Genomic DNA, 13,809 nt, shown 5'->3' with positions numbered 1-13,809 from the left:
AAATCTTACCTGAGTTACCATTTTCTTTTTCTCCATAAACCAAACGGATAGATGATAAACCTTTCAAAGCAGCCGTGCTGGGGCACACCTCCACAGCTTTCTTTCCACCCCCCTCCCCCCCCAGTCTAGCTATTTAAGGGTGGGTAATTGATCTCCCTTTATACCGTTTTCCTTCCTTTTTCTTTCTAATGTTTCTTCCTTTCTTTTCTCTTCCTCTCTGGCAGTCTCTCCCCCTCCTTCTTTCTCCAGCTCCCTCCCATATCTCAGGCAGATGGCTGAAGGAAGCCCCACCCCTGAATGCCTAAGGTAATTAATCAGAGTAGAGCCCCACCTCTTCCTCCTCCCCCCACCCCCTCCCAGCAGGCTGACATCTCCCAACTCCAGAAGCAGGCCTGCTGGAGAATGGCAGTTTGGTGTGCGCTGTGCGCACGCGTGTGTGCGTGTGTGCGTGTGCGTGTGTGTGTGTGTGTGAGAGAGAGAAGGGGGGAGGAGGGAGGGAGGGAGAAAGAGGGAGGGGCAAGCGCCATGTGCTGGCATATTTTAAGGATGCGATGATGGAATTAATTATATAGCACTGGAAGCTTTCATAGCAGCTTACTATAGTTAATACAGATTTAAGAGATTCCAGCCACGAATGTCTAATAAATAAGAAATGAAACAAAATTATTTTTAATATTAATAAAACATTTTTACTGATGTACAGTTTATAGATGCAGTGGATTTAATGAGGAAGATGTGAAGACGTGAGGAGCTATTACATGACCACTAACTAGAAGGTTTTTCAAGGAACAGGAATATTCAAGAACTTGCTTGTCCTAGAAGACCAAAACAGCCTAGTGAGAGCAAAGGACTAAAAGAGAGGAGAGAGGTAAAGAGAGTTAATTTAAATGATTTTTATCCTACTACAAAAAAACCTGGAGACTCTGAAAAAGGTATCTACAACTATGACTACTTAAGAAACTTAAGGTATACACAAAGGTGCATGCAAGTTTCCTTATGGCTTCCAGCTTCAATAAAAATTTTGGTTAACTGAAAATTCACCCTTTGTTTCCTCCAGCCTTCTATGTTTCAGCCTTTATTGAAAAAGATAAATCCTTTCTTAAATATACCCTGGAAATTTTTGTCATTATTGTAAATAGTAATTGTTACAGAGTGCTGTAGATACAGGTTTAGGAGAATATTGACAATAAGAGTTTCTTTAAAGTTCCCTTATTAAAATAATATAATTAAAAATGCATCAAAGATGTGGTTCAGTCCAGAAGTTGGTCTAATTCTGCCCTTTACTAGTGATCTTGGAAAAATCTTTAACTTCTGCATATAAACTTCATAATTTTCCTATTTTATATTATAAAACATTCAAATAAAGCAATTTATAAAATAAGTTTATCAGTTGTCTCATAAAATTAAGATTTTCTAATTTTTTACAGCATTCTAATAAATAGGAGCTCATCCTAAAGGATTTATGAGATATTTTAGTTATGCTATGTATTTTTAGGATATACTTTCTAAAAAACTACCCAAAGGTTAAAAAGATTAATTCTAAAATTAAGCTTCCCATTTTTAATTTTTATCTATTTTTATTTTTTACAAGCCCACAGCTAACATCCAAGCTCTCCATTTAAAAAATAAACATCTACAGAAATCTAAATTCAAAATAGCAAATCACACTGAGAATACATAGTTTTTTGCTGTCTCCATAAGGATTGTTTGGCAACATGCAGGACCAGGCTTTTAAAAATGTTCTCTATTGGCCAGGCGCAGTGTCTCACACCTGTAATGCCAGCACTTTGGGAGGTTAAGGCTGGCGGATTTCTTGAGCCCAGAAGCTCGAGACCAGCCAAGGCAACATGGCAAAACCCTGTCTCTATTGTGAATTACATTTTTAAAATTTTTAAATTAAAAAAAATGTGTTATATAACACCGTTGGCTGGCACACTGCCAATACAACATCATTACACCCACTCCTAAATTAATAAGCATTTTAACAATTCTGAAAGGAACACAGGAAATACAAGACCATCTGTGGAACCTGGAGAAACTGATGTAACATAGTATGTCAGGCTCTATTCTGTGCATTTTACAGATATCTGTATACTTGTAGTATAATCCATAGTAATAATTTTTTTTTTTTTTTTTTTTTTTTTTTGAGACGGAGTCTCACTCTGTCGCCCAGGCTGGAGTGCAGTGGCGCCATCTCGGCTCACTGCAAGCTCCGCCTCCTGGGTTCCCGCCATTCTCCTGCCTCAGCCTCCCGAGTAGCTGGGACCACATGCGCCGCCACCACGCCCGGCTAGTTTTTTGTATTTTTTAGTAGAGACGGGGTTTCACCGGGTTAGCCAGGATGGTCTCGATCTCCTGACCTCGTGATCTGCCCGTCTCGGCCTCCCAAAGTGCCGGGATTACAGGCTTGAGCCACCGTGCCCGGCATAGTAATAATTTTTAAAAGAATGAGATCTTCAAATATTAAGAAAAATGCTGGGTAAAGTAATATAGATAAGTATTAGGCCTGTTCTCATTTAACACTTTTTAGAAGTGACCTGGAACACAGAATATATAGTACTCTCTGAATTTGCAACTGAAAAGCCAATCAGAAGGAGATAAAAAGCAGTCAAATTTTCTTAAAGACAAAGTGAGTAAGCAGAAAATGGGCAGGTGAGTTTCACCAGAAGCAAGAGCAACCCAGTGTATTTTTGGAAAAAATCTTGAATCATACTAATGGGATAATTGTGTTTTCAGGTTTAATAATTGGAATAAACCACGGAATCACTGTATATCATTCTCTGCATCCTCTGGTTTATTACACTATTCTTCACAGAAAGCCTGGGGCACCAAGAAGATAGAATCCCACCCCCCCACCCCGCCCTCACACCTATCCTTAGAAAAGCAGCAGCTACCTTGACGCTTAGGTGTGACTGCAGCCTCTATACATCTTGGCCCCAAGGAGTTTTTTTTGTTTTGTTTTTAAAATGAGGGGTCCCCACATGCAAAAAGTCTAAGACTAGGATAAAGGTTTCCTCGGGCCAGGGATTCATGCTACTTTTCTACATTTAGAACCAATATTTCCCAATGCAAATAGGCTTAAAAATTTATTACAAGAAAGAATTGGTGCCGGGCGCGGTGGCTCAAGCCTGTAATCCCAGCACTTTGGGAGGCCGAGACGGGCGGATCACGAGGTCAGGAGATCGAGACCATCCTGGCTAACACAGTGAAACCCCGTCTCTACTAAAAAATACAAAAAACTAGCCGGGCGAGGTGGTGGGCGCCTGTAGTCCCAGCTACTCGGGAGGCTGAGGCAGGAGAATGGCGTAAACCCGGGAGGCGGAGCTTGCAGTGAGCTGAGATCCGGCCACTGCACTCCAGCCTGGGCGACAGAGTAAGACTCCGTCTCAAAAAAAAAAAAAAAAAAAAGAAAGAATTGGTACAAGCTTAAAAAAAAAAAGTTACAATGATTTTTATAAACTCACTGAATGACAGACTCATAGTGAGGTCTGGCTGGCACAATGATATTTTGAAGTGTGTCCCTGGCATTATAGAGGACAATTTGCTCCCTGGTGTCCAAGAGAGAGAAGAGCAATTGAGCAGCCTGGGTCTGACCCAGCAAAACTGGAGTCCCCTGGTGGCTGAATGTGTCCGGTAATGTACCAAGGAGAAAATCATTTTAGGACATTGCCTGTATGTGTGTTTGGGAGGAGAGAGACAGGCAGGGGCTGGGAAGCTTTGGAACAGGGTGGGCACAATGAGATGTCAGCTAATGAAGGAGGCCTACATAGACCAATCCCCAGCTTCCAGCACAGTGTCTGGAACGTGGTAAGTACTCAAGAAATAGTTATTAAATAAACAAATGAAGGAAAGAGGCACCTCTCCTTATAGTCTCAACTCTGATTGTTTCCTCAGTGTTTCATCCAATCTCCAGAACCCCAGCTTCCTTTCCTCCATATTACTCAATTGAAATTTACCTGATTGAAGTCACCGAAGACCTCCAGATGATGGCCAAATTCAATGGACATTTTATGTCTTCTTTGATTCGTCTGTGGTATTTGGTATTCCCTTTGGGAAACTCTCACCCTTAACTTAAAATGATACTTTCTTGACTTTCCTCTTTCCCTGTTCACCCGCTTCTCCATCTTACTCTTCTTCCTCTACCATCCTCTCAACTGTTATTATTACTTGCAAGGTGTCATCCTCAGATCTCTTTTTACTGCACACCAGAGGTTCTTAACCCAAAGTGCATGGTTCCTAACATGGGCAGCCCAGTGGAAATTTTTCTTCTTTGCATTTCCATGCAGAGAGGATCTGTAGTATTTATCAGATTCTCAAAAGGGTCTGAACCTCCAAGAAGTTAACATTGCTGACCACACTTGCTCCAGGTGTTCCAACTCATTCTGTCACTTCAGTTACCAAGAATTTACCCTGACGGCTCCCACATTCCTATTTTTCAGCCCATACATCTCTTCTGAACACCATGTTTCTGTTCTTCCCTTGAATATCGCCAACTATATGGGTAATTCATCCTTCAAGGCTTACTTCAGAAATCCCCTACTCCAGAAAGCCTTTCCTGACCCCACCTGTTCCCACATCTGGTTTGGGTACCCCTTATCTGTGAGCATACTCTACCTTAGCACTTAATCCATGGTACATAACTGTTGGAGTTACTGTTCTGCATAACTATGACTAGAATATGAGCAGTCTGAGGGTAGAAATCATGTTTTATACTACATCCCCAGTTCTTAACCCAGTATCTGAATACACACTAAATGAATGTTTGTTGAAATAAAATAGTAATGCCTTGATTTCTATTACTCTAGCCATTTATTTATTCACACATGGATATATCAAAATGAAGAGCACCTATGTAGTTATCAAAATATTATAAAAGCATTCTTTCTTCCAAGAGCGTACTTGGAAATATCTTCAAATTTATACATTTACTTCACTTTTTTGTTTTGAGACAGAGTCTCGCTCTGTTGCCCAGGCTGGAGTGCCGTGGCACAATCTCAGTTCACTGCAACCTCCACCTCCCAGGTTCAAGTGATTCTCCTGTCTCAGCCTCCCAAGTAGCTGGGATTACAGGCACACACCACCATGCCCAGCAGTTTTTTGTTTTTTGTTTTTTTTGCATTTTCAGTAGAAATGATGTTTCACCATGTTGGCCAGGCTGGTCTTGAAGTCCTGACCTCAGGTGATCTACCCGTCTTGGCCTCCCAAAGTGCTGGGATTACAGGTGTGAGCCACCACGCCTGGCCTTACTTCAGTTTTATCTTCAGTATCTTTCAGAAATCTGAAGCTGAAAGGAAGATGCACAAAAAGAGTGGGAGAAAGGCTTTATTTTCAATTTTATTAGGTTAGTTCAGATTCTAGACAAAATAATACTCACTCATTTAAAAAAAAAAAACAACTTTAGGTGTTCTTGTCATACAGAAGTGACTCAACTTCCCTACCTTCCACCCACATACCAGTACTGCTATAAAAGCAGATCTAAGAGTCCCTGTCTAGAAGGCAGGGCTTGCTCCAACTTTCCCAGGCTGCCTCTGACACCCAAGTGAAAGGCAACATTAAAGGGAGAGCATTTCCTGCAATAATAAAAACTTGTTGGTATAAAGGCTCTTCACAGCATGCCCCCAAACAATAACCCTAACTAAGTGTAAATAACAATTTACACCTAACAGATATTAAATACCTTTCCAGAAGCACCTCTAATACAATACCACTTTAATATCCTTTGCCCCAACATTCCCCTTAACATAAATGAAGTCAAATTACAGCTAACTCTATTATTTTCCTAACTTTATTTCTCTAGGCCGAGTTCAGTTATATAGAACCCATTCACCATTCCAAAAAAAAAAAGTGAGCATGAAATTTGAAATCAACTGCTTTACATCTTACAGGCTTATAAAAAACAATTCTCATTTATTTCCTGTCCCCCAAAGTCAAACCTTTAGCACAAAACCACAAATAACATAAACTAAGACATCCGTGAGGCCAGGCAAATCAAAAAATTTAATTCACAAATTACTATATGTATTTGCGTAACTTATTCATATCGTTAAGAAATCCCAAACCCCAGATAACTAGAGTCATACAAACAACTGAAAGTATGTGTACACTGTACACATCCCTGTGAGAGATTAAGGAAAAGGTTCTTAAACAAATACGAAAACGGATGGGACGTAAACAAATTTATCAATAACTGGGTTGTCAAGAAGTTAATTCATGATTAATCTGTGAAAACTGAAGAGTACTGTTTATCCAACAACATGCCATGAATATGCCATGCCTCTATTACTTAGTTACAGGAAACTCTGTTGTCTTGTTCACCACTAATGTCCCTGTGCCTGGCATAGTATCTGGCACACAGTAGGTACTCAAAAAACAGCTGGTACACAATAAACTAATTCAGAATGAGAAAATAAATTTAACTTATATAAATTATATAAACTTGCATATGTTAATAAAATTACATAAACTATGTAAGTATAAACTATACTTGTATATGTTAATATAATTACATAAACTATATAAGTATAAACTTGCATATGTTAATTACATAAACTATAAGTATAAATTATGTAAGCTAATACAATTACATAACTATGTAAGTATAAACTATATAAGTTAATATAATTACATAAACTATATAAGTATAAATTATATAAATAAATTTATATAATGTGTGTGTGTGTGTGTACTGTTAAACACCAAGGTCAACTTTCCATGAAGAAATGGAGAGCCTAATATACTCTATAGGATTTTGCAGACCTGAGCATATCAAAAATGTCCTTTAGGCTGGGCATAGTGGCTCACGCCTGTAATCCCAGCACTTTGGGAGGCCGAGGAGGTGGATCACCTGAGGGTGGGAGTTCAAGACCAGCCTGACCAACATGGTGAAACCCTGTCTCTACTAAAAATCAAAAAAAAAAAAAAAAAATTTAGCTGGGTGTGATGATGCCCGCCTGTAATACCAGCTACTCGGGAGGCTGAGGCAGGAGAATTGTTTGAACCCGGGAGGCAGAGGTTGCAGTGAGACGAGAAAACGCCACTGCACTCCAGCCTGGGTGACAAGAAAGAAACTCCATTTCAAAAGAAAAAGTGTCCTTTAGATAGGTAAATTTCTGTCTCATTCTTCTAGATGCCTAATATCCTTAAGCTGTCCTCCGCTACCCTAAACCCTCAAATCAGGAAATTCAGCTATACCTCCAATAATTTAAGACCCTGTTTCCTCTTCCTCCAACTGCCCCGTTCGCCACTTGGATGACAGGTTAAGGAAAACGGCCTAAGGAAAACCTGTGATAAAAGACAATACCCTTAACTTGCACCAAGTTACATTTTAACCATCTGATCACAGGCAGTAAATGTTTAATCCGAAAGAGTGCCTGTAAGAATAATTTCAGGAACAGTTTCTTAAATAGATTTGTCTGGGCAGGGAGACTACATTCATCGTCCCTTAAATCACAAGCAAGCCCGTATCTCCTTACTCTGCCTGATTTTAAACTAATTTGGCCAGACTAGGTTCTACAAAAATTATAACTAATACAATAATCATTTTCAATGGCACACTCTTAAAATAGGCATGATTTTAACAATAAGAGCAATGAAAGGTCAAGTACCTAAAATACTTTCGAACCTTCTGTTGAAGAGAACTCACTTTGTTTCATTAACTCAAAACTAGCAATTCTAGAAATAACTTAATTAAAAATAGATGTAAAACCTTTCATTAAAAGAAATACTGTTCAATCATGTCCTCCATAATGTCCAACTGCATAACGCATTAGTATGAAACTGCAAGCATTATGCAATGAAAAGCTTGAATTTAACTAAGCATAAGAATATATAACAGAAGCTAAAAAGAACATTTTATAACCGTAGTTAAGAGTTTGGGTAGTAACCAACCATCTACTACTCATTTATAAATGCACTGAAAAAAAACTTTACTTTAAAAAAGTAATAAATAAGATTGTAAAATAGCTTTGGATCCTTCAATTTAAAATTGTTTTTTTAATCCCATTAGCTTTCCTATGTGGTGGAATGGAGAGTAAACCCTTACATTTTAACATCCCATTACCTCCATTTCTGAAGGACCTAATTTCAGATAGAATAAACCTACTAAATGGAGTAAAGCCAGGAAAGTGTAGTTTCAAATACTGTGCACTACATTTATCAGTACTAAATATTAATAACCAAAAAAAAATTGGGGGTGGAAAATTCATCTTTTATGAATATTGATTAGAATTTTGCTGCAAAAGACTTTCATCAATTTCTGAACAGGAACTCTTTAATCCACCCCAAAACTGGGAGGGGTAGATGGTCAATTTCCTTCCTCAATAAATTCAATTACATACTGTAATTATTTTTTCATATATCTCCAATACTTCAATTCACTTGGGAAACATTTTTACTTTTTCAACTTTTTCCTGAAAGAATTGGACTTATGTTAGAGTTACTATAATTCCCAGACTTTGCTAGTTGTGGGTCAGAGATTTACTGTTCACAGACGTTTCTCATTGAAAGCACATTAATAATTACTTGTAAAAAGATTTCTAATCTAGTCTCATAACACTTCCAGCCTTAAGCTGTTACAAAGACCAAGCTATTGTTTTATGTCAGTAGAGATATAGTTCATAGATAAGCGAAATGCACACATATATCAAAACCTCATTATGGTAAGTATAAAATACTCTTAATTTGAATAATCCAAAATAACAGAAAGTTATATCATTAATATAAAACATATAATATAGATCAATGTATTAGAATATAGTTAAAGAGAAGCATAATCACAGCCACTGCCATATGATTGCACTACTGATAGCTTTCGACTTGAATGAAAGCTGTGAGTTTACTCCAGAGAGCTTATTCAACAGGCCCAATCCAAAATAGCTTGGGCCTTTAAGCCCAAAATACCTAATAAAATGTACTAGTTAGTCCATTATTTCTTTTAACTCTATGCATTCCCGTCCAACCTGCAACTTAGGTGCTAATTATTAGATAAATGGCCATTTGAAAGAAAAAAACAATTAAAGGAACATGAAAACACAAACAAACTAAAACAAACTGACAGACCAAGTAGTATCTTTAATTCAGAATTAATTGTATTAACTGTTTTTCTTTTCTTATTCTAGGTTTCGATTACAATATTTCAAAAAATCATGATAGCTGAGAGGTCATCCGGCCCAACTCCTTCATTTTAAATACAACAAAACTAAAGTCAAGAAAAATTGAAGTTATTTGAGCACGAACATGGTGGTGTTTAACACTATTGCTGGAACCAGAATCCAGGACTCCTAACTTCAATTTTTCTTACTATAAGATATTCAGAAATACGCTTGGTAATGACCTAACATTTTCCGATTCTAGACTGCAACAAGTTAACAAATAAGATGTCACTAATCCCATCACAAAACAGTCTAAAATGTTAGACTAAAAATAGTCTTCGTGGGGAAAGATGCCCTCTACTTTATATATTATCTTTCTGGAAAATACAACAACATTTGGAAACTGCCGTCTGTGCCTCTTGTCTGCTCAAAACAAAGCCTAAAGTTTATTATAATATGCTGATTTTCTTATGTTACATTTATATTGTTCAGCCCACCCGGTTCAAAACACACACACACACACACACACACACACACACACACACACACACAGAATCTCTCCAAAGTTTCAGAACTTCTAGGGGTGAATGCCAACCACCTTTGTCTGGCCACCAATACCATAAATTCATTCCTCTTATTACAGTAAATTAGCAAAAAGCATTGGGAAAGCTAGGCCCTCAATGGTACCCGGTCAAAAGACAGAAAGCCTGTAGGCATTTCACTCCACCATAAAACTTCACATCAATCAAACAGTATCTAGAAATTATAACCCTTAGCTTACCTGGACAACAGGATATTGATAATCCATACAATATACACCATACATAGCAAATGGGAAAAAATCTTCAGATAAGGACAGTACAAAAGGCGTCTAAGTTTTTGCCTTGTTTGAGCTGGCTGTCCTGTCCAAAGGAGCTAGGTAGCACCAAAAAAATCCTTCGCTGACCTCCAGTCTACGCAGATAGGTATGCTGGCTCAGCTGATGAAGTCGGAGCTTGGTTGAGACCAGGCCTCCACCCCAATAGAATGTGACAATACACAGAAGAGATGTTCAGAAAAAAGCAGAAAGCTTTGAGTTACTAGTTACAGACTGAAAACTACACTGGAGATTTGCTGTTACTGTTGGTTTTTAAATTGACAACTCAACCAGAAACTCAAGAGGCAGAGAATGACAGCCAGGGAAGGGAACACAGGCTCCTTACACTGGCACACAAACACGGTAGGAAGTCTAAGGTATCCAGGAGCCAAAATAATATATATGTTCCGGGCTTTAAGTGCGTCAGAGAATACTCCCAATCCAGGACACGGAAAGGCAGATGGGACTGGTATTACTACTCTATTCTTTCTTGGGCAGGGGGGCATGTACCCGTGTGCACGCATGCGCATTCTCTCTCTCTCTTATACACACACACACACACACACACACACACACCCTTCTCACTGTCTCCAGCAGAGACAGGTGTTAGGATTAACAGTATAAAACCTTTCTGCTACGGAAAGGAATGGGAGAAAAAAGTCACACTGATACATGCAGTAAAGGGATCCCTTTCATGACACTGTATGTTTTTGTATCATTTAACACCTCCCTCGCTGTGCTTTAACAGAGGCTAGGACAGCTGGCAGGATCAGCACTGGAAAAGAAGAAAGTGGCCCCAACTCTGAGGCAACATGAGTCCACTGGAGGCCTCCAGATATGCAGGGTGCACTTGCTCAGCTGTTCCAGTCAAACTTGGAAGGATTAACTCCGGCTGTCTGCAAAAAGGTGGGGGTGGAAAGGTCTTTTCAGAAAAGCCAGTTGCTTTTCTCCTTTTAGGGAGCTGCTATACCCACCCTACCATTATATACAAACACACATGTGCACACATATTTCTCTAACAGATATTAAAAGCAGTAACAAACATGGACAGGTGTTAGGTTTGTCTGACAAAGCACAATAGGTTAAAGAGTTGGCCTTCAGAGCCTAAATGGCCCACCTAAAATCAGATAACTGCTAAGTAATTCTTAGAAAAAGGACATAGAGTGAGCAGACAGTGAAAATAAATGTTTACTAAAAGACAAACCAGTTACAACTATTGATCCCACGAAATCTTCTATTTGGGACAAGCATTCAAAAGTTCAAAATGGTAAATAATTCTAAATAAGTTTCAGGGGCTACGATGCCCCTAATCTTGGTGAGCCAGTAATATTGTAACATGCTTCTGGATGATTAAACCATGAGGATTAAACGCAACTGTGAGGGCATCTGTGAGAATTTAAGTATTACCATGCCATCCACACCCCCCGCCCCATCAGTGTAATTCTTCTCCTTTTATGGTCAATGTAATTTATTTTAGGATTGTTCAGAAGAAACAGATTTTTAAGAGTCAAAATGGCTTTAGCACATTTTGATGGTATTCTTGGTTAAACATTTACCTGAACTCAGTTCTAACAGATTAGGAGGACCACTATACTCGATTATCTTCAATTTGCTGGTATTGATTCTATGTGCATTACACATGAAGAATAAGAATAAATCTATTCAGTACAATTAATAAAACATTCATTGCACATCTATTGCATACAAAATATTGTACTAAGCCCTGGAGAAATGAACACAGTTCTGCTGCCAATGAATTTACAGTTTATGGGAGAAATAGATAAGGACATAGGCCAAGCCAAAAAGCAAAATAATGGTACAGCACAAAACTAAATATTGTAAGCAACTTCTCACACACAGAAAAACGTTTTTTAAAAAGTTACTCTTGGCTGGGCAGGATGGCTCACACCTGTAATCCCAACAATTTGGGAGGCTGGCTGAGGCAGGTGGATCACTTGAGGTCAGGAGTTCGAGACCAGCCTGGCTAACATGGCAAAACCCTGTCTCTATTAAAAATACAAAAATTAGCTGGGCCTGGTGGCATGCACCCTGTAATCCCAGCTACTTGGGAGGCTGAGGCAGGAGAACTGCTTGAACCCAGGAGGCGGAGGCTCACCACTGCAGCCAAGATCATACCATTGAACTCCAGCCTGGGCAACAGAGCAAGACTCCATCTCAAAAAAATATATATATGTATGTGTGTGTGTGTGTGTGTGTGTGTGTGTGTGTGTGTGTGTGTTGCTCTTAATAAAGTTTTACAGTCTCTCTCACCATCAGAACTATAAAACCCTACTTTGACAATTCTTAACAGAGATTATCAAAGCCTTGTAACGTTTCAGATGTGCTTTGCCACACCTTAAGGGATTGTAACATACAGTCAGCCCTTCTTATCCTTGGGTTACACATCTGTGAATTCAACCAACTGCAAACAAAATATTTGTGAAAAGCAATAAAAAAAACCAATGCTGTACAATAACAAAAATGTAATACAAAGTTTAAAGACAATAGTTATAATATTTACATAGCATTTACATTATTTTAGAAATTACAATTTAGAGATAATTTAAAGTATACAAGAGGATGAACATAGGTTATAGGCAAATATGACACCATTTTATATAAGAAACTTGAGCATCTGCAAATTTTTGTATCTGCAGGGGCATGAGAGGGTGTATCCTGGAACCAATCTCCCATAGATATGAGAGGACGATATATTCTAATGGTCTCCTGTATAGGTATTACAATGGTAACTAAGAAATAACAAAAAACTGGGTGCAGCAGCATATGCCTGTAGTCCCAGCTACTAGGGAGGATCACTTGGGCCAGGAGTTCAAGTCTAGCCTGGGCAACATAGTGGTACCTTTCAAAAAAGAAAGAAAAGAAAAGAAAAGGAAAGTAAGGAAAGAAAAAGAAAAAAAAGAAAGAAAAGAATGTTTCTGCAATAAAATCTTATGCTAAATTTCCTCTTCTAATCAAATGAAATAATTATTAATCTTTCTCCTTCCCTGTACACTTGTCATTTCATATATAGCAGTACAGCAGGATGGGCCACACATACACTTATAAATTAGTATCTTAAATCACTATTAAATCTCCTAAGATTCTTCTTGATATGAAGACTGGAAAATGATGATATGTCTTATACATCATAAAAGGCTGTAATAATGAACTATGGCTGACTAACTTAAACGTCAAGAGTTAACCCAGTTCAATATTTGGTGACTTAATTATAGATGACATTTCCAGATGCTCTTGTGTTTAAGATGTAATTCAAAGCCAAAACAACTGACATAATTTAAGCATGAAAGTGATCCCCAAATGTTATTGAAGGCCTAGTCAATTTCCAGAGAGAGATTTAAATTCTTCCAGACTATACATACAAGGTGAAAAGATATGACTGATGCACTATTCAAGGAAAAAAATTGCTGGGCACAGTGGCTCACGCCTGTAATCCCAGCACTTTGGAAGGCCATGGCGAGCCGATCACCTAAGGTCAGGAGTTCGAGACCAGCCTGGCTAACATGGCGAAACTCCATCTCTACTAAAAATACAAAAATTAGCCGGGCGTGGTGGTGGCCCCCTGTAATCTCAGCTACTCAGGAGGCTCAGGTGGCAGAATCACCTAAACCTGGGAGGCTGAGGTTGCAGTGAGCTGAGATCATACCACTGCACTCCAGCCTGGGCAACAAAGTAAGCCTCTGTCTCAAAAAAAAAAAAAAAAAAAAAATTATGTTGTTTAATAATCTGTTATAGTTCCATATTTGTAAACGAAATTATATAGGGATATGCATGCATGTATCTATGTATACATCAACAAATTATGTCTGTAATTAGACTTTGAAAAGTGGTGCTCCAAATAAAATG

The 13,809-nt window shown here is 38.5% G+C and overlaps 1 protein-coding gene across 29 annotated transcripts in view; it reads right to left on the bottom strand.

The window, feature by feature from the left end:
- RBFOX2 (RNA binding fox-1 homolog 2) overlaps positions 1–13,809 on the bottom strand; it is a 359,885-nt gene that overhangs the window by 103,299 nt on the left and 242,777 nt on the right. For 4 of the 29 annotated variants that reach the window (XM_017945282.3, XM_009217213.4, XM_021921492.2 and 1 more), the window contains exon 1: positions 10–403. The exons of 22 other annotated variants lie outside the window; for them this stretch is intronic. In XM_017945282.3, the coding sequence (XP_017800771.2) occupies positions 10–36 (27 nt within the window). In that variant the 5' untranslated portion in view covers positions 37–403. Of the gene's footprint in view, positions 1–9; positions 413–9,870; positions 11,865–13,809 lie in introns of those variants that run through there. 3 more of the 29 variants (XM_009217203.4, XM_009217202.4, XM_009217205.4) reach the window with 3 other exon arrangements.

Source organism: Papio anubis, chromosome 16 (assembly GCF_008728515.1).
Source record: "Papio anubis isolate 15944 chromosome 16, Panubis1.0, whole genome shotgun sequence".
NCBI lineage: Eukaryota > Metazoa > Chordata > Mammalia > Primates > Cercopithecidae > Papio > Papio anubis.
The sequence above is the reverse complement of the archived record's forward strand: the minus strand, read 5'-3'. Positions and strand labels throughout refer to the sequence as shown.